At 37.4% G+C, this 21,421-nt stretch overlaps 1 protein-coding gene and 1 long non-coding RNA gene across 3 annotated transcripts in view; both read right to left on the bottom strand.

Annotated features, from left to right (window-relative positions):
• The window catches only part of DTWD2 (DTW domain containing 2), a 123,286-nt gene extending 113,137 nt beyond the window's left edge, over positions 1 to 10,149 (bottom strand). Inside the window, exon 1 of one of the 2 annotated variants that reach the window (XM_074328577.1) lies at positions 9,826 to 10,149. In XM_074328577.1, the coding sequence (XP_074184678.1) occupies positions 9,826 to 10,040 (215 nt within the window). In that variant the 5' untranslated portion in view covers positions 10,041 to 10,149. The remainder of the gene's footprint in view (positions 1 to 9,825) is intronic. The other variant, XM_019746522.2, reaches the window with a different exon arrangement.
• Positions 10,150 to 20,404: 10,255 nt separating this feature from the next.
• The window catches only part of LOC141570669 (uncharacterized), a 49,775-nt gene continuing 48,758 nt past the window's right edge, over positions 20,405 to 21,421 (bottom strand). The window contains exon 3 of the long non-coding RNA XR_012494964.1: positions 20,405 to 21,169. This is a non-coding gene — a long non-coding RNA (uncharacterized LOC141570669). The remainder of the gene's footprint in view (positions 21,170 to 21,421) is intronic.

Genomic DNA, 21,421 nt, shown 5'->3' with positions numbered 1-21,421 from the left:
ATAGATCAATGGAACAGAATAGAGAGTCCAGAAATAAATCCATGCCTATATGGCCATTTAATCTATGACAATGGAAGCAAGAATGTACGGTGGGGTAAAGACAGTCTATTCAATAAATGGTGCTGGGAAACTTGGACAGACACATGCAAAAAGATGAAGCTGGATCACCTCCTTACACCACATACAAAAATAAATTCAAAATGGCTTAAAGATTTAAATGTAAGATCTGAAACCATAAAATTCCTAGAAGAAAATATAGGAAGAAACTTCACAGACATTACCCGGAGTAAGATTTTTACTGATATATCCCCTCGCGCGAGGGAAATAAGAGAAAAAATAAACATGTGGGATTACATCAAACTAAAAAGCTTTTTCACAGCAAAGGAAACCATCAATAAAACAAAAAGGGATCCTACTGAATGGGAAAAGATATTTGCCAATGATATATCTGATAAGGGGTTAATATCACAAATTTATAAATGTGATACACCACACAAAATAAAAAATCATATGATCATATCAATAGATGCAGAAAAAGCATCTGACAAGAGACAACATCCACTTGTGATTAAAACACTTAATAAAATGGGTATAGAAACAAAGTACTTGAACATAATAAAGGCCGTATGCAAAAACCCTCAGCTAAGTCACACTCCCTGGCTTCAAATTATACTAAAAAGCAACAAAAATCAAAATAGCATGGTATGGCAAAGAAACAGACACCAATGGAATAGAACTGAGAACCCAGAAATAAGTCTACATATATATGGGCAGATAATTTCCGACAAAGGAGCCAAAAACATACAACGGATAAAAGAAAGCCTCTTCAATAAATGGTAGTGGGAAAACTGGAAAGCCACGTGCAAAAGAAAGGAACTAGACTGCTACTTTCACCATTTACCAAAAGTAACTCAAAATGGGTCAAACACCTAAAAATAAGACCTGAAACAATAAACTGCACCAAAGAAAGCATAGGTACTAAACTTATGGACCTTGGGTTCAGAGAGGATTTTATGAATTTGACCTCAAGGGCAAGGGAAGTAAAAGCTAAAATAAATGAATGGGACTATATCAAACTAAAAAGATTCTGCACAGAAAAAAGAAACAATCGACAAAACAAATAGGCAACCAACCAAATGGGAGATGGTATTTGCAAACAACACCTCCGATAAGTGGCTAATATCCAAAATATATAAAGAACTCATACAACTCAACAACAACAAAAAAACAAACAATGCAGTTAAAAATGGGCAGAGGACCTGAACAGACACTTCTCCCAAGAAGACAAACAGCCTACAGATACATGAAAATATGCTCAACTCCACTAGCTATTAGGGAAATACAAATCAAAACCACAATGAGCTCAATGAATCCAAGAGTTGGTTTTTAGAGAAGATAAACAAAATTGACAAACCTTTAGCCAGACTCATTTAAAAAAAGAGAGGACCCAAATTAATAAAATCAGTAATGAAAGAGGAGAAGTGACAACAGACACCGCAGAGATACAAAAAATCCTAAGAAATTACTATGAGCAACTGTATGCCAACAAATTTGACAACCTGGAAGAAATGGACAATTTCCTAGATGCATACAACCTTCCAAGGCTAACTCAAGAGGAGACAGAAAACCTGAATAGACTGATTACCACCAAGGAAATTGAATCAGTAATCAACAATCTCCCAACAAACAAAAGCCCTGGACCAGATGGCTTCACAGGTGAATTTTACAGAACGTTCAAAAACGAATTGTCACCTATTCTCCTCAAACTCTTCCAAAAAATCCAGAGGGACGGAAGACTCCCAAACACTTTTTAAGAAGCCACTATCACCCTGATCCCAAAATCAGACAAAGACACCACAAAAAAAGAAAACTACAGGCCGATATCGCTAATGAACATAGATGCAAAAATCCTCAACAAAATACTAGCAAACAGAATTCAGCAATACATTAAAAAGATTATACACCATGATCAAGTGGGATTCATCCCTGGTATGCAAGGGTGGTTCAACATCCGCAAATCAATTAATGTGATACACCACATTAACAAAATGAAAAATAAAAATCATATGATCATATCAATTGATGCAGAAAAAGCATTTGATAAAATTCAGCAGCCATTCATGATAAAAACCCTTAAGAAAGTGGGAATAGAGGGATCATATCTCAACATAATAAAGGCCATATATGATAGACCCACAGCTAACATCATACTCAATGGGGAAAAACTAAAACCATTCCCCTTAAAATCAGGAACAAGGCAAGGTTGCCCACTTTCTCCACTTCTATTCAACATAGTGCTGGAAGTTCTAGCCACAGCAATCAGACAAGAAAAAGAAATAAAAGGCATCCAAATCGGTAAGGAGGAAGTAAAACTGTCATTATATGCAGATGATATGATACTATATTTAGAGAACCCTAAAGACTCCACCAAGAAACTATTAGAGCTGATAGATGAATTTAGTAAAGTAGCAGGATACAAAATTAATATTCAGAAATCAGTTGCATTTGTATATACCAATAATAAAACATCAGAAGCAGCAATTAAAAACGCAATTCCATTTACAATTGCTCCAAAGACTATAAAATACCTGGGAATAAATTTAACCAAAGAAGTAAAAGATCTGTACTCAGAAAATTATAAGACACTGAAGAAAGAAATGAAAGAAGATACAAATAGATGGAAACACATACCATGTTCATGGATAGGAAGAATTAATATAGTTAAAATGTCCATACTGCCTAAGGCAATATATATATATTCAACGCAATTCCTATCAAACTACCAACGACATTTTTCACAGAAATAGAACATATAATCCTAAAATTTATATGGGATAACAAAAGACCCCGGATATCTTCAACAATCTTGAGAAATAAGAACAAAGTGGGAGGTATAACAATACCTGACTTCAAATTATACTACAAGGCTACAGTAATCAAAACAGCATGGTACTGGCATAAAAACAGACCCATAGATCAATGGAACAGAATAGAGAGTCCAGAAATAAATCCATGCCTATATGGCCATTTAATCTATGACAATGGAAGCAAGAATGTACGCTGGGGTAAAGACAGTCTATTCAATAAATGGTGCTGGGAAACTTGGACAGACACATGCAAAAAGATGAAGCTGGATCACCTCCTTACACCACATACAAAAATAAATTCAAAATGGCTTAAAGATTTAAATGTAAGATCTGAAACCATAAAATTCCTAGAAGAAAATATAGGAAGAAACTTCACAGACATTACAAACAACCCAATTAAAAAATGGGCAGAGGACATGAAGAGACATTTTTCTAAAAAGGACACACAGATGGCAAACAGACATATGAAGAAATGTTCAACCTCACTAACCATCAGAGAAATGCAAATAAAAACCACAATGAGATACCACCTCACCCCAGTCAGGATGGCTATCATCAATAAATCAACAAACAACAAGTGCTGGCGTGGATGTGGAGTGCGCTGGTGCACTGTTGGTGGGAATGCAGATTGGTGCAGCCACTATGGAAAACAGTTTGGAGGTATCTCAAAAATCTGAAAATGGAACTACCTTATGATCCAGCAATCCCACTCCTAGGTATCTATCCGGAGAAATCCAAAACTCCAATTCAAAAATCTTTATGCACTCCTATGTTTATTGCAGCACTATACACAATAGCCAAGACCTGGAAACAACCGAAATGCCCATCAGTAGATGACTGGATTAAGAAACTGTGGTACATTTATACAATGGAGTATTACGCAGCCATAAAGAAGAAAGAAATCTTACCATTTGCAACAACATGGATGGACCTAGAGAACATTATGTTAAGTGAAATAAGTCAGAAAGAGAAAGACAAATACCATATGATCTCACCTAAAGAAAAGTATAAGTGTATGAACTAATCAGAGACAGTCTTGCAAACTTGGAGGAAAACCAGAGGGTCTCTAGTGGGGCGGGTGGGTGGGGATAAGGGGAAGGTGAGAGGTTTTGAAAAATAGTCGGTAACCACAAGATGGTCATGGGGTTTGAAAATTAATTTGGGGAACGTACAGAGGGATAGTGGATGGGGGCAGGGGGGTTAACACAGTGTGAGGGATATAAATGATAAACGTCTAAGTTTTGCTTTGTCTTGTGCACCTGAAACTAATTAAAAAACAAATAAATAAATTTGAAAGAAAAAAAAAAGAATATTGTTCCACAGTAGATATACTGAATGGATTTTCATTAATAAAATTAATTAACATGGAAAAAAAAAAAAAAACCCACAATGAGATATCACCTCACACATGTTAGAATGGTTATCATTAAGACAAACAATAACAAGTATTGGAGGAGTTGTGGGGAAAAAGGAACCCTCATACATTGCTAGTGGGAATGTAAATTGGTATAGCCACTCTGGAAAACAGTATGAAGGTTCCTCAAAAAATTAAGAATAGAATTACCATAAGACCCAACAACGCCTCTTCTGTGTACCTACCCAAAAAATCTGAAAACACTGTTAGTAAAGATATATGTACCCCTACGTTCATTGCAGCATTTTTCACAGTGGCCAAAACATAAAAACAACCAAAGTGTCCTTTGATAGATGACTGGATAAAGAAGATGGGGTACATGTGTACAATGGAATATTACTTAGCCATAAGAAAAGATGAAACTCTGCCATTTGTGACAACATGGATGGATCTTAAGATCATAATACTAAGCAAAATAAGTCAGACAGAAAAAGTCAAGACTCACATGACTTCACTCATATGCGGAATATAAAACTAAAAGCAACAAACAAGACAAAGAAACAAAGAAACAAAAACTCATAAACACAAACAACAGTTTAGTGGTTACCAGAGGGCAAGAGGGGAGGGGGATGGCAGGTGAGGGTAAAGAGGATCAAATACATGGTGATGGAAGCAGAACTGACTCTGGGTGTTGAACACACAATGCAATATATAGATGATGCATTATAGAAATGTACACTTGAAACCTATATAATTTTACTAACCAATGTCACCCAATAAATTTAATAAAAAATTTTACAAATCAAATTGATAATTATGTGAAGACAGCTAACACTACCAATGGTAATCACATTGCAATATATTGATACATCAAAGCAACACGTTGTATACCTTAAACTTACATAGTTATATGTCAATTATATCAATTGTTTTAAAAAAGGAGCTAGAGAATATTAAAGTTCAGGCAACTAGTTACTAAGCTTGAAGTAAATATACTTCAGCTTAAAAAGTATGAAAATCAGAACTACTCTTGCAGCCTTAGTGGCTCTACTTCAACTGGTGACTACAAGTACTCTGCAAACAAAATCATAAGTTTTCTTCAGCGAGTGTTGAGCAAGGTCAAGTGCTTGCATGAGCTGGAAGCCAAGTGGACTGCAACTAGAAACCCAATTCTGCTACTTGCTTGTTACCTCTACCTCCTCATCATTTAACAATGTCATCAACTCTAGAATGCTGTTATGAGAAATGTCATATATAAAATACCTAGGCCTGGTGGTAAGCTGCAGATGGCCACTGCTTAATAAATGGGTGCTGAATACATTGGTGTGGTTTATTATAATCCTTACAACTCCAGTTTGGGGGAAGAAGGCACTGGAGAGAAAATTTCTGTCTCAGGGTCTAGCTGAGTCAGTTTGTGTGCAAGCTCTACCTGCTGTTTCCCTCCCTCAGACAGATTAAAACAAAACAAAACAAACAAAACAACACTGTATTTAGACACTATTCCATTATTCTTATGACCAATGATTTGCAGGTAGCTTCTACCTCTTGCACTCAGGATATTTCTGTGGATAGAAATATCCACAGAAAATATAAAAGCGTAATTAAGATGTCTAGCACCTTTACTAAAATGAGGCCCTAACTCTTCTTAGTCAAGCTTTTTACTACTGTATTACCATCCGGTTTGCATTTTTAAAAAATAAAATAGAGAGTAAACTATAATAGCTGAAAGGCACCTACAGAAGTCAAACTTGTCACCACCATTCAAATATATTCGTAAAAATACTTCAGTGGCCAGGTTCATTGGGTTCTAGTGCATTAGGCTCAAACTCCCTAACAAAGATCATCCGGCCCTTCTGAAATGCAACCACCAGTAATTTCTGCAGCCTCGTCTCTCACCTCCTTTCTGCCTAGCTCTCCAAATACATCACATTCTATACACTATACTACTGCACATGGTGTTCCCTCTAACGGGAACATACTTTTTATAAAATCTGTATCTTGCAATAGCAAATTAATTTGGGATCTTTTAAAGAACATTCCATTCATGTTTAAGACACGAGGTGTGATCAGAAAATACAGTGAATGCTACTGCCGTGCACCATCCAGCAGAAAGGCAGGGATCTTCAATATGGGAAGTGGTGCATCAAACCTTAGTAACAATGTGTGACAGGTTTCAACTTGTTCAGTGCAGTCAGTCGGGTGTGAGCTACGGTTGAGAGAAGGTGTGTTTTAAAGTGTGCCGTAAATCATCCTCCATCATGATAACGCTCCCTGTCACACATCGTTTCTGGTACACAATTTCTGTCAAATAAAAACATTATGGTGTGTTGTCATCTACCTTATTCACTGGATCTGGCACTGTGCAACTTCTGGCTCTTCCCCAAAGTCAAAATGATTCAGGACATCGATGCAGCCACGACAGTGCAACTAAACACACTCACGAAAGAGGACTTCCATAACTGCTTCAGAAAGTGGCAAGAACAACGGAATAAGTGTATTTGAAGAAAGGGGGAGTATTTTGAGGGGGATTAATGGCAATGTGTCTTTTACTGTAATAATTTTTTAAACATTCACCGTATTTTTTTATCACACCTCATATGCTGTTTTTCTAAAGAGAACGGCTGTGATGAGAAGTTAAATTAACTCTGCACTTCCTAAACAAAACCAATTTTTGGAACTCCACGGGCTGTGACAATCATAGTAATGTGTTTACAAAAATGAATACTGTTTTAAGTAAATGGCCAAATAATTGTGACTTAAATGACCACTCAAATCTAAGGATGATTTTTAGTTTTTAAAACTATTATAAGCATAAACGTAAAGAAGTTCACCCAGGGAACTAACAAAACCCTAACAGCCTAATGAAATAAAATACACAGAGCCATCAATTACTTTATATTTTGATAACACCTAAACAGTCTCCATATTTCTACAACTGTATTCTAACCCATTAAAACAAATAAAATGCATCGCATATAAAGTGGGAGAAGAGCTTTTAAAAGGTAGAAAATTTCGCTAGATAAAGCAAAGTGCAGAAATGTTGGAATGAATCATAACCCTAAAGTATTAACTAAATGTAACTGAAAACAAGCTAAAATACAGCAAGTCATTTTTTTATTTTTTAAAAAGTAGATCAGACTAGGGGGTATGATGGGTAAAAATGCAGAGCAAAAAGGACTTTTAGGGCAGGAAAATACTCCATATGATACAATAATGGTGGATCTATGTTATTAGAAATTTGTCCAAACTCAAAATATGTACAACACCAAGAGTGAGCCCCATTATAAACTATGGACTCTGAGTGACGATGTGTCAATGTAGTTCATAATTGTAACAAATGTACCACTATGGTGGGGAATGTTGATAACTGGGGCAAACTACGCATGTATGGGAAATCTCTGTACCTTCCACTTCAATTTTGCTATAAATCTAAAACTGCTCTAAAACACAAAGTCTGTTGAAAGGGGAAAGCAAATTAGAAAAACTATAAAGCTTTGCTCAACAAAGAAGACTAATTTTTTTAAAGTATATACAGCATTTATAATTAGCAGTTCTGAATAGACTGAAAACTACATGATAAATCTAGCGTGATAATTTAGTCCTGGATTTATATTTGAAACACTTTGCTTTCAGCATCCTATTAAGGCCCCTTCACAGCAGTTTAAGTGTTATCTCCTAACATCTTTAGACAACTAGTTAAAATAAATTATATTCAACACCCTTCTTTCCATATATATTGTCCCTTCTAGACACAAATCATTCATCCTCCTCAAAGGTCTACTGAGTGTCTACTACTATACATAGGACATTTAGAAAATATAGTAAGTTCCTTACACTCAAGATCCGTTTTTCTGAGGTCTTACAATCTAGCCCTGGGAAAAAGTCAAGAAGTTCAAGATAGGATACTCCAAGTACTCAAGTGGTTAAGACATTCAACCAGTCTGTATTATTCCCCTTCTTAGAATTTTTTTCTCCTGGCTGGATCCCCCTCATCTTTCCAATCTCAATATAAATGCTATCTTCTCAGAAATCTTTCCTGGTACCATCCTGCTATCTTCTAACATAGCAACCCAATCCTTTCCTTTATGACATTTCTTGTTGTTTTTGTTTTGTTGTTGTTGTTGTTGTTTCTCCCCCCAATCTGTAATTACATATTTGGTTTCTTGTTTACTGGTTTATTATCTATATCCAATAACAGACAGAACACTACATATGAACACAGACTCCACTGCATTACCAGTGATTAGCAAAGCACTCAATACACACTTAAATGAACGCCTATGTCTGGTGCTCAGGAGAAGGGGATGGGCTACAGATACTCGGGTAGAGGTGATAACTTACCCATGGAAACTGGTAAGATCACCCACAGGAAGTATGTGCAGTTAGGAGAGAAGAGAATCTAGAATCAAGACCTGAAGAAGCCCAACAGGCAAAGAAGACAAGGGCAGAGAAGTCAGATAAACCAAAGGGAAGCCAAAGAAAGAGACTGTTCCAAGAAGTAAGTATTCGACAGCAAAATGCTGCCAAAGAGTTCTAGTGAAGTGAAGACTGGATTTCATCTCATGGAAATTACTGCTGACTTTAGTGAGAGCCATTTCAGGGCAGTGTAGAATCTGATGACAAATTGCAGAGTGATTCCGAGGTGAGGAAGTAGACGCACTATCAAATAGTTAAAACTGGGAAGGGCCACACAGAGATAGGTGATAGATGGAGACCTTCAGTAAGCAAGGAAAATGATTCTGAACACCCAGGAGGTAAAGGGAATAGTGTATCTGAGTAGCATGAGAGTCCAACAAGTAGGGAAAGCGATCCTCAGAATTTTGAAGTACACCAGCACGATGAGGTAATCTTGAAAAGCACTTCAACAATCGGACACACTGTAAGTATTCAATAATGTTACTAGGTAGGTGCAAAAGTAATTGCAGTTTTTGCAATTATTTTTAACCTTTTAAACCGCAATTACTTTTGCACCAGCCTAATTGTTGTTGGTGTTGCTTGTTTGATCAATTGTCTCTTCATTAGCCTGTAAATGCCCCAAGGAGGGCAGAGACAAAGTCTGTTTTATCTAAGTCTGCATTCCCAGGACCTAGCTAGCACAGTGCCTGGCACACAGCAGGCGCTAAATATTTCCAAGTGAATTCAGAATTCTGAATACAATCTTACCTATTCCAATGGCCACTTTGATTGTCTCTCTCTGCTCTAATACATTTTATGTTTTGTTTATTTGTGAGATGACTACGTCACTTAAGCATAAAAGTGTTAGCTACTGCAAATATTTTTGCCATTAGGCCTTACTTCCCCATCAGCTCCCTTTAAGTTTCTTGACAGCCGAACTTATGTCTGTTAATCACATGACACGTTCAGTGCAAGGAAGTAAGCTAAATAATCATGAACCTGGATAAATGGCTTGTTACAAAAGAACTGTGACAAGTATTTCAGTGATCCCAAGGTCAACCAGCGCACCCACCGCCCTAAACGCCGAGATGCCAGAGCCAGCGCTCCCCAGGGCGGAAGCCGCAGCAGCCGCCTCCCCGGAAGGGGGCGCTGCAGCCTCCTCCGAAGGCCGTCCCGGGTCTCGGTCCCCGCCCCCCGCCCCGCAGTCACCTGCAGCGGCTGCACTCGGGCCTCCGCTCTGCCCGCTCCACTGGTAGCTCCCATAGCCCGTCTGCACTGGCGCCGTCCTCTTCGCCCAGAACAGCCGCCGGCGGCGCTGTGCCGCCCTCCCGGCACTCCTCCTCGTTAGGCGTCTGAGACCGCGAGGTCGCAGGCGGCCGCGCTACGGGGTCCCTGGGTGTTCCGGCCTCTTTCCGCGGCTCCATGGCAGGCGCTCAAACCCGCCTCTCATAGAGTCGCCGCTGCCGCCGGGGGGCGCCACACGCTGCAGAAATCGGCTCGCGCCGTACGCTGCCACGCACACACGCAACGTACGGGGGCGGGTCTCCAAAGTTTATGCTGGAGATCCCGCCCTGCAGGAGAAGAAAGGAGCCCATTGGTCGGTGGCCAGTGGGACTTTTCACCTAGAACCTGATGGGGAAGTGTGGCTTCTTTTGGTGGGGAGCAAGTGAGGTTAGATTAGCGTCCCTGAGACAGGTAAAGGAATCAGTCACCTCTGTGAACACCTCAGGTAGCAAATCTGAATGAACCTTCCTTAATTTCACTTCTTTAGAAGGTGAAAATAAGATGGAATTCTGCATCCTCCGCCTTAGCATGACACTTTAACAATTAGCTGGGTGAGTGCACACAGCATTGCAGCAGCTGTTGTACTTCATAGCTAAAGACCAATGCAGGAGAGGTTGTACTGACTGAAAATTGGATTCACTCTTGTCTGTTTCATGCAAATTTATTGCTGTAGAAGGGCAGGGACCTGTGTTCCGTATCTTGTACTTCTTGGTATTTTTCCTGTTTTACAGTAGACACCAGTTATTTGTTAAATGAGATTTTTAAATTGTCTGAGGCCCCTAAGATCAGGAGGCAATAGAAGGGCTGAGATATTATGGATGAGAAAACAAAGCTCTAGAAAGAGAACTACCTTGCCCAAGTTTTTACAGCTCGGGCATAACAGCCGTATAACCTGCAGTTTTTTAAAAGCCAAAATGAAGTCCACCTAGAATGAAAGCCAAAAGATTACATGCCCAAATGGGTGCTGCAGGGAAGATGTTGAGGAAAATTTGCCTTCATTGGCTGATATGAGATTTTGTCGATTAGTTTTTGTTCCTTTGTTTCCCCACATGATAGACTGCATGTGGGGTTCCCTCACATGAGAGACCACATGTGAGGTATTGGTTAGCTTTTAGTTAGCTTTTTGTTCCCCCACATCAGAGACTGCACAAGTGGTATTGGTTAGCTTATGGTTAAAATTTCTCCCTCGTCTCGTTCCCAGCAGGCGAGATATAGGAAGTTGTTGCTTTCTGTTTTGCCCACATCAACAGATGAGGGGGAGAAGAAACCAAGTTATATCACAATGACATGACAGGCATGTTGCCAGGCTTTGGAAGGCCTTGAGCTGATGGTACCAGGCGAGAACAGCAGGTGTTGTTTGTCCGAATGAACAGGCCCTTCAGCTGGTTAAGCAATATTCTTATCATAGTAACTGCCAGACCCTTCTGGTACTGGCCATTCCCAGAGTGGGAGGCAGGAACAAGCTCTAAGGTACATCTGAGAAAATATATAAGACAGACCTCAGTTGGCAGTGTAATTTTCGTAATTTTGTCATTTGTCATTGGTGATTCTTCATCTTTCTAACATTTTGAAGACTCATATACAACATACAGCTTATAATACCTGGAGACGCCCTGACGTCCAGCGACGGACGTGGTGAGGTCTGGCTGGTTCCCAACCTCTCCAGTGTTATTCCCCTTCTTAAGAACTTGTTAGCATTTTGGAAACTTGTATGTAGCTTGCAGCTTGTAGCATCAAGAGACACCCTAACTTCCAGCAACAACAACAACAACAGCAACGACGACAACAGCAGCATTCTGGGGAACTAGCAAGCAGCAGTGGGAGATGCTTGAGCTTCCGTCAGCTGCAGACCTGGCAAGGTTTTGATTCCTGATCTTTCCACTGTTGTTTTTCCTAAGGTTTAGTGAGCTTTTGGCATCTACTGTAATAGGTGCTATCCTATAGAGTTTATCACTGCTTTTGGATTCTCCTTATTGATGTTATTTGTGTATTTAGCCAAGTGATTTGTGATCAAAAGTAAACATGTGTTGAGATCTCTTAAACTTATATGTATGTGTACTCCTTTGACATGACATTCTTATCAATATACTTACTCTTTTTTACTTTGTCATTAGCACATTCTTTTAAGTGCTTTTGTCTTTTGCCATTACATACTGCTAAATAAATTGATTAGATATTGCTAAATAAATTAGCACCTCTAGCGTGTTCCTCCCCTTCTCCCCCTTTTCCCCCTCCCCCATCGTCATTACAGGTGCTGATTCTTTTCATTTATTAATACTTTATTCTACTTAATAAAATACATTTATCACTAACAGTAATAGAGGAATATTATATTTCTTAAAGTGTTTGTTTCGCTATTAGGTTTTTGGTTATCTTAAAATCAAGCTTGTGAATAGAATACAGAGCTATTATTTTTAAATATCTTGCATTCTATCCCTCTGCGAACAGCACCCATCATTTCTTTTGGAGTACTCTGAGGGAGAAAGAGGAAAAGGCTTACACACTCACCTGGTAATGGATGTAGGATTTGGGAGATAATCAAAACACAGAGACTGTAAGAAGGAAAGACAATCAGAAAATAAATATTGACTGCAGGTTTAGGTTGGAGAATCAACTCTTTAACTACCAAAATTAAATTCTCCTGTGACTCTTCTCTAGTTTTAATATGTGAAATGTTCTCTTAAGTCACTTAAGATCCCTCTGGACTCTCAATTATGAGGTATGTGAAGGCAGATGAGTCCTGACAAGGCTTATATTTGACTTTAACACCCCATGTCCTTCAAAGTATTCGAAATCCAGCCATTTATCTTTCCTACTACTTCTGCCTTGGTTCAAGCCCCTATCATCTCTTGCCTAGGATTTTTGCCCTAGGCACAAAAGGGATCACTTGCCCCATCCTTGCTTCTCTATAACCCATTCTCCCAGTGGTTGACCAGAATAAAAAAAAAATCCCCATGCAGGAGGGATACAGCCAGAGTCGGGAGAAAAAAAGTTTCCCCCTCCGGAAAACAAGAAATTCACCCAATATCTAGGTTTATGAACCCTGACCTTGAAAGCCTGAGGAAATGTATCCCCCACACAGCCAGCTGCTACTTTATGTGAGACTACCAGCCTGAGACAGACCCTGGTAGCAGAGCAAAGACCATCAGTGACCCAACCTCTGGGAAACACCAAGACACCAAGAAGGGGCGTAAAAGTTTCTTTAAGGAATACAACCAATTTAACAGTGAAGGAATGTTACAAGACAATCTATTGAAATGTTAATTTATGCTTTGTTTATCTCCCAACTCCTAGTAGCTAACCAGACCTTTATGATTCTTTCCCTCAGGGGAGTTTGAGTGGTAAAAACTGGTTAGAGTATCAAGCCTGGTTTGTTTTTGTATGTTTGTTTGTTTGTTTTGTGTGTGTTTGTGTGTGTGTGTGTAGGGATGGAGATGGATAAATGCCGTTGGAGTAACTGCAAAAACTGTTACACAGAAGATTTCTTCTAACTCAGAAAAGGACAAAGGACAACAAAAACCCCACCCCCATGTCCTAGACCCCAGGTTTCCCAGCCTTGTGAAGATCCTGAGGCTACCAACAGAATATGTGGGATCAGGATGGCAGGGCAATGGCATCTCATTGGTAGCAAATGATGACAAAAGGTCCAAGAGGCCTCCCTGATGTTTTTGCTGTGAAAAATAATACAAATGGAGCCATTTTAAAATGGAGTTGGAGGTGCCGTCCCAGAGGAACTGCCCTCTATGCCTTACTCCTCAGAGCTGTATGTTAAAACCGGGCAAAATAACCCTTGGACTGAGCCTAAAGGCACATTGTACCCCACAACAACTGTGTGCAAAGATAACAAGAAAGAAGATATTACGACTGCTGGACTGAAAATTAAAAGCCTTCTTTAGAATTAGTATTACTGTGTTAGTTTACCTGTGCCTATAGAAATTCCTTCTATTCACATAATTGTTCCCCTTCCCTTTCTCATAAATGCCCTCCTAATTGGTATACTGAGTTTCTCCCTAAAACAGTGCTTCCCAAATACCTATTGTTTTGGATCTCAAACACTTATTGCTTCTCACTCTGGCCTTTTATTTTTAGGTTAATCTGGCACATGGTAAGATCCTTGGGCACTTGTCTGTCCCTGGTAGAGTCTGGGATTAATAGGGTCTGGGATTGAATACTCTGCCAGCCCAACAGAATGAGGATTCAGCATTGGACAAACTTTTATTTAAATAAAATAAAGATAAAACATTTCTTTATATAACATTAGTTATATAACAAAAGGAATAACGGTTTTCTATTGCTCCTCTAATGAACTACCACAAATTTAGTGGCTTTAAACCAACACACATGTATTATCTTAACAGTTCCATAAATCAGGAATCTGACATATATACTGTAGGGCGAAAATCTAGGTGGTAGCAGGCTGCATTCCTTTGGCGGCTCGAAGGAAGAATTCATTTCCTTGCTCATCATTCAGTTTGCTGGCAGAATTCAATTTCCTTGTGGTTGTCATTTTCTTACTGGCTATCAGCAGAGGGCAGTTCCCAGTTCCTAGAGGACACCCATGTTCCTTGACTCGTAGGGAAGACACACCATTGCCTTTACTAAACCTCTTAGGGTCCTTTTTGTCTGAGCCTCAGAATTAAACTGACATAAGACAAACCAACAGAAGAAAAACATACAAATTTATTTAACACAAGTTTTTTTGTGACATGGGAGTCTTCATAAGGCATGAAGACCCAAAGAAATTATGAAACTAATTTGCTTTTATATTAGGTAGAACAAAGAGAGGCAATTGCAGAAAAGTGACTCAATATGTGGGCAGGCTAAAGGAAGATAGGACTTATTTTAACAAGGTCTGTTTGAACAGAATTCTCTTGATCTCAACTTCCTGTCCTTGATAATTAGAATGTACTTTCCTTATGGTATAGGAAGGACATCTTCTATATAGGAATTTCATCTCCTGCTTTTAAGAAAAATAAGGAAGGTCAGAGTGTTTTTCTAATATTTGCTGTTTTTCAAGTGCCTGTAACACAAAATAGTCAATATGCCAGAACAGATATATTTGGGGTGGCATGTTCTGGACTCCGTCTAGCTCATAGCTCCCTTCTGGCATCTGCTAAGGCAGTAATGACAGGTTGAGTCCTTCTCATGATTCAAATCTCTCCTGCCTCTTCCCCACAGACACATCTCTCTGACTTCCTTTTCACCTCCATTTCCATCAAGATAATCCATGAAAATCCCTGTTTTAAAGTTATCTGATTAGCCACCTAATTCCATCTGCAACCTTAATTCCTCTTTGCTGTGTTAAGTATCAACAATCAAAGGCAAACCACCAGGGCATGCAGATCTCGAGGGCCAAAATCTTGCCTTCCACATTTGTACATCTAAACGTAAGGTTGCAAATTCATACAAACTTCAGAAGGAAAACAATGGAAATATATATGCCAAAAATATTAGTGATATTTATATCAAGGTGCTGGGATTAGAGGTTTCTGTGTGTGTTTTTCTTGTACCTTACAAATGTTTAGCACAATGGCCATGTAAACCACATTTTTTTAGATAGAAAAATGTGGAACATTTACAGCTAGACATTGAAATCTAAAATGGTCTGAAGGATATCAAATAATGTAAGGGGAATATGGTTTCTATTATATTAATTCCATTTCTTGATTTCCTTGGACAACCTTTCCTTAAGAATGTATTTCTGATCTTTCATATGTGAATTAGTGGTAAGTTCAGTGATCCTTATATTTATCGCATGTTCCCTCAGTACATCTGTAATGATTATTGTGACATAAATTGTTCTTAAACGACCTAGTCATTGATAAAGAGGTGATTGCCTCTCCCTCAAACCCTAAGTCCCTGGACCCTTTGCTGCTTCCTCTAACTCCAGTGAAAGGGGTGAGATTTTTTTCCTCAGGGCAGGGGCTTTCTTCACAGCTTCATGCCTTTCACCCAGCTTGTCTCCCAGGTTACCTGCATCATTTCTTCATTAGTTATTGTTATTAGTTATTAGCATTGGTATATGCTTGCTTTTCTTTCTTTCTTTAACTTTCCTGACACCAATTTTATATAACAATGTCCTTATTTTTTTTCTGCCTGCGTTTCCTCAGGGATCTACTCTAACTTTTGTATTTCCTGGCTATGCAATTTTGGTTTCATAATTTTAAAATTCTAGTTTTAACTAACTTGGAAATCTATTATCCTCTATCTACACATATAATTTTGATCCTCTTCTCACAAGATTATTTTTAAAGCATCTTGTTTGCTTAGATTTGTTTGTTTTACTAATCAGCGTTATAACAGTAGACACTGCGTTTTTACATTTTGAATTAAATATCCCTATTGAGAATTAAATAATTAAAATTTTAAAGTCCAATTCAGATGACTGGCAAGTTTTTTTAATTTAACTATCTGAATGAAACAAAATTAATTCTATTATTAGAAACAACTGATTTTAGGATGGGAAGGGAACTTACAGATCACCAGACGCAGTACTTCTCCAGCTTGGTTTACACTGGTATTATTTGAGGAGCCCCACAGTAAGCCAGTTACATCAGAATCTGGACAGAGGGAAGGGCCTACAGGCATCATTATTTGTTAAACATCATTGTAATTCTATTTTGCAGCTTGAGTTGAAAACCACTGATCTGTTCTAAGGTCCTGCTTTTTAGAGATGAGGAAGCTAAGGCCCAAAGAGAGAAAAATGGCCAGGTAGAAAATTCAAGCCTCCTGACTTTAAACCTAGTGAGTTTTCCATACCTGCGCTGTTCTCAATCATTGGGGTGATTAGAATCCTCGCTGGAGCATTCATTATGATTTGATGAAGCCCTAGATGCTACTTAAAACTTAATGAAGCAGAATCCAGATGAGCACCAAAGTTGAGAACCATGGCAATTTACCTCGAGTAATGATTTTTATCATAAGAAAAGAATATAATCAATATTTCTCTCCTCCATCTTTTTAATTTGATTATTCTGTTTTTGTTAGCATAATGGGTAGAGATTATTATTTTTTTAATGTATTGCAATCCTATTTTGGGGGACATTTTCACCACAGCAATAATTCATTACTACCATGAGTCTCCTTTCCTTTGTTTTTATTCTTTTTTTAACCTTATATTCTACAAGCTATTGCAATGAGGCAATGAGTAAATATTAAAATTGAATAGGAAAAATGTGATGCAGAATGATTAAAACTAGAATGTCTAGATACCTACCAAGAATTTGGCAGACATAACAGTTAGTCTAGAAAAATATAACTTAATAGTTTAATTAGTTTTAGGAAAAAGGACACTTATGACAAACTTAAATTTATCAGGCACTATACTAATAAGCAACTTACATGCACTATCTTATATAACCTTAGCAATAACCCTATGAGGTAATCATTATGATTATCTCCACTTTACACAAAAAACTGAGGCATAGAGAGATTAAGTAAGTCAGTCAAGGTCACATAGTAATTATTTGAGCATTTATAAATTGGAATGATTAACAAAGATGTTTGTCTGTCTCATTATACAAAGCACTAAATATACATAACTAATTCTAGAAGTCAATGATATTAGGTACAAAGAAGACCAACTGAGAAGGTACTGGGCTACTTTGAAATCCTATATTTTATATTAATTCAATTTATCAACATTGCTGGCTATCATGGTGATTTTTCTGGATGTTTTAATTTCAAATTTTGATATAAGAGAAAAATGACCTGAATAGACCAATATCATGAAAAAGTTATCAAGAAATTACCTCTAGTATATTCTAGGCTCCAGTGAGTCTACTTACATAACTTCAAACCTCGAAGAATGGATTATTTCTGATTAAAACTTAGAAAAACATGGAAAGCTATTCAATTTATTTTATGAAGCTAGCAAAATCCCAATACCCAAGCTTGACAAAAAGAGTACACAAAAGAAAAGACCATTAACATTTATAAATATAACAAAAATTTCAGTAAAATATTAGTAAACCATCTTAGTAGTGATTAATTGAATCATGAACTATGAGCTGAGTGTATCAGGGAAATAGGAGATTATTTCATAGTAGGAAGTCTATAAATAAAACTCATTGTATGGTAGGCCCAATTAGAAAATTCCTATGATAAAGAATCTTAAATAGACAGCCATTATTGTTTTATTTTTTTCATTTTTTATTTTTTTAGCCATTATTGTTTTAAATGGAACAGTTCTCTTTAAAAAAAAACGTAGAGAACTAGAGATAGAAGGATACAACTAGTATCTACCTATCTTTAAGTTAAATGATGATGGAGGAAGATTACCAACAGATAATGTCAAACTTAAAAGTATAACATACTCCATTTACATAAAACTAAAGCCAGATTACTGTCACCATAATGTAACACTATTCCCTCATTTTTCTAACAAATGCAATTAAGTGTCAAAGAAACCAAGCCTAGCATTTCTACACTTTGTATTAGATTGTGGAATAATTTACAGGTGACTGGTCAACTGACAGTTTGGGTGAGCATACTCAATTTCTATTAACAAACATTTACAACAAGTGAAAAAAAGACAATTTTCTTTAAAATCATCCAAGCTTCCCAACTAAATATTACATTCCTGGGAGATTAATTTAAAGATTTTGTAGTTGAACTATTGATTATCACTGAGATCCTCTTTCTCAATTTAAGTAAACATCAGAGACAAAATAATTATGATAAAAAGTAAAAGAACATATATGTAAATGTAAATAAGAGAAAATCTCCCAGATAGTCTTGTGAAAAAAAAATAAATAAAATAATAATAATAGATGGAGTCACCTTAAAATGGAGCTGCAGCTGCCATCCCAAAGGAACTGCCCTGCACGTCTTATGCCTCAACACTTGGGAATGTTAAAACAGGACGAAACCACGTTTGAGCTGTGCCTAAAACAATATTGTGTCCCAAAGAACTGTTTGCAAAGATAACAAGACAGCAGACATTATGGCTACCAGACTGATGACTACCAGAAAGAATATTTAAAACACTGTTTAGAATTAGCATCACTGTGTTAAGCTTTTCTGCACCAATAGAAATGCCTTCCTCTATCCATGTAATTGTCCCCCTTCCCTTTCTCATAAATACGTATTTCCTTTGTCTCCTAATCAGAACATTATTTGGGCTTCTGCCCGAATCAGTGCTTCCCACATAGCTATGCTTTTTCATCTCAAGTAAATGCTTATTGCCTCTTACTTTCAAAAAGGCCTTTTACTTTTAGGTTAACAGTCTCCTACAAAACAATTCCTTTGTACCTCCATGGTAAGTAGAAAGTAAATATTCTCTCTTCTTTACTTTATATTAAGACAATTTAAGAATGTTTACAGTCTCTAATTATTTACTGGCCACAAATACAACTGTAATTGTTGCATTTCTATAACGTGGGTCAGTAACAGACGTTACCTTCCTGATTCCTAAAGGCACACACTACAATAAGAGATTGCACTACTGAGAAGGAGAGGAGAAAACTTTATTTCCTCAAATAATATATAAATTTATGTTTTGTTTTGTTTGGGGCATCAAAATGATGCTCAGAAACTGATTTTGGCTTTGCCAGCAAATTTATTTAACAAAGACTCACTCCAGCAGGAGTTTCACAAGTCAATAGCATACAGGATAATCTCTCTTAATAAGCCAAATAAAAAAATAACATACTCCAAACAAATAACAGATAAATCACACTGTTGTGCCAGGCTAGGGGAGATGAAAGAAATAAAGTCCAAATTCGGTTTAAGGTACCTTTTATATGAGCTTGGTTTCTTGGGAGAGTCAGCTTAACTGACCAGGAGCTGACTTTCAGATGCCATTGCAAAAACTCTAGTCCTGCGTCGCTAGAGCACGTTTCTAAGGGACAAAGGTGCTGGTGTGGGTGGTTATGCCAGGATGCTCTGAGGGTTTTCACTCCAGAAACCATTGCTCAGCTTGCACCACTGACTCACCAAGGCAGGAATAGATATCCCTCCTCTTCCTGAGACTGTTGCATGGTTCAATACCACTGCTGACCAAAGAGTCGCCTTGGCCACAGCAGGAACAAGTGTCTCAAGATCTTTAGAGAGCTGCCTGAGTCAGCAAAGTGTGCCTTACCCAGACTGAAACTGTCAAATAGTCCTCATAAACTTGCAGTATTTACAGTCTAAATGTTCCCTTGCCAGAATTGCTTCTCCATATGTTTATGGCTAAGCCCCCAGCGGAGCCCCTCAGCAGCTGAGGTGCTGAGTGCTCATCAACAACAGCATTATCTGACACACCTTACTTCATTTTTATATCAAAACAACTTTACTTCTAAAAACAACTTTTTTGTCTTTGTCATAAATAAGTGGATTAAAATAACTTCACAAGTGATAAATAAGTGGATTTGAAATCATATTAAACTAATATACAACAAATATATATATTTGTTAATGTAAATATATATATGTTAATGTAAATATATATATATATATATATATCCCAAGACAATCAACAGGAAAACTCCAAGGATCGATAGCAATAAATACTATGAAGTTTCAGTAAAGTGACCAGAAATAAGATAGATAAGCAAAAATCAAGATTCCCTAATGTCAAAAGACAATTGTAGGATACGAGTACAGTCTGTGACATTAAAGGCAAAATAAACCGTATATAAGCACTGATAAAGTTGTTTCCTATGAGAGTACAGGTTAACAATTTTTTTCAGGGGGTGGTTCAAATAGAACATTTTATTAACATGGCAGTTGTATTTGTTATAATTCTTGTACTCCCATGCATGTATACTGAAATTGGACAGTTAAGTACATGAATAACAGATGGTGGGAGCAGCAGAGTTTCTCACTGTTGAGGTGGGAGTTTACAGATAAGCAAGGGGTGGAGGTTTGAATGGTACATGTGGTAATGGATCAGAACTGAAGACATGAACATAAATTTATGTTTAGCTTAATATGGATATAGATGTATATATATATATGTGTGTGTGTGTGTGTGTGTATTAGTATAACACGTATTCCTTGTTTTGTCAGCTAGTATTAATAGTATGCACGCTTGAGATGATCTCATCAAAATGGCAATTGATCTCTGTACTCTTCCTTCCAAAAACCCATAATTCCAGTCTAATCACAAGGAAAATATCAAATCAATTCCAGTTGAGGGACATTCTACAAAATACTTGACCAGTATTTCTTAAAACATTCAAGGTCATAAAAAAACCAAATACAAAGTCTGAGAAACTCTCACAGCCAAGAGAAGCCAAAGGACAGATGATTACAAAATGTAATGTGATGTCCTCTGCATGGAATCCTGAAACAGAAAAAGGACATTAGGTAAAAATAAGGGGAATATGAATAAAATATGTACCCTAGTTAACAATAATGTATTAATACTGGCTTCTTAATCGTAACAAACACATCATAATAATGTAAGATGTTAGTAACAAGGGAAACGAGTGCTACGCCAGTTTCTAATAAAAGAAACTTTCTCTACTATCTTCACAATTTTTCTATACATCAAAAACCATTGTGAAATATAAAGTTTATTGTTTTAAAAGAGACA

This window comes from Rhinolophus sinicus, linkage group LG03 (genome assembly GCF_036562045.2).
Source record: "Rhinolophus sinicus isolate RSC01 linkage group LG03, ASM3656204v1, whole genome shotgun sequence".
Taxonomy (NCBI): domain Eukaryota; kingdom Metazoa; phylum Chordata; class Mammalia; order Chiroptera; family Rhinolophidae; genus Rhinolophus; species Rhinolophus sinicus.
The sequence above is the reverse complement of the archived record's forward strand: the minus strand, read 5'-3'. Positions and strand labels throughout refer to the sequence as shown.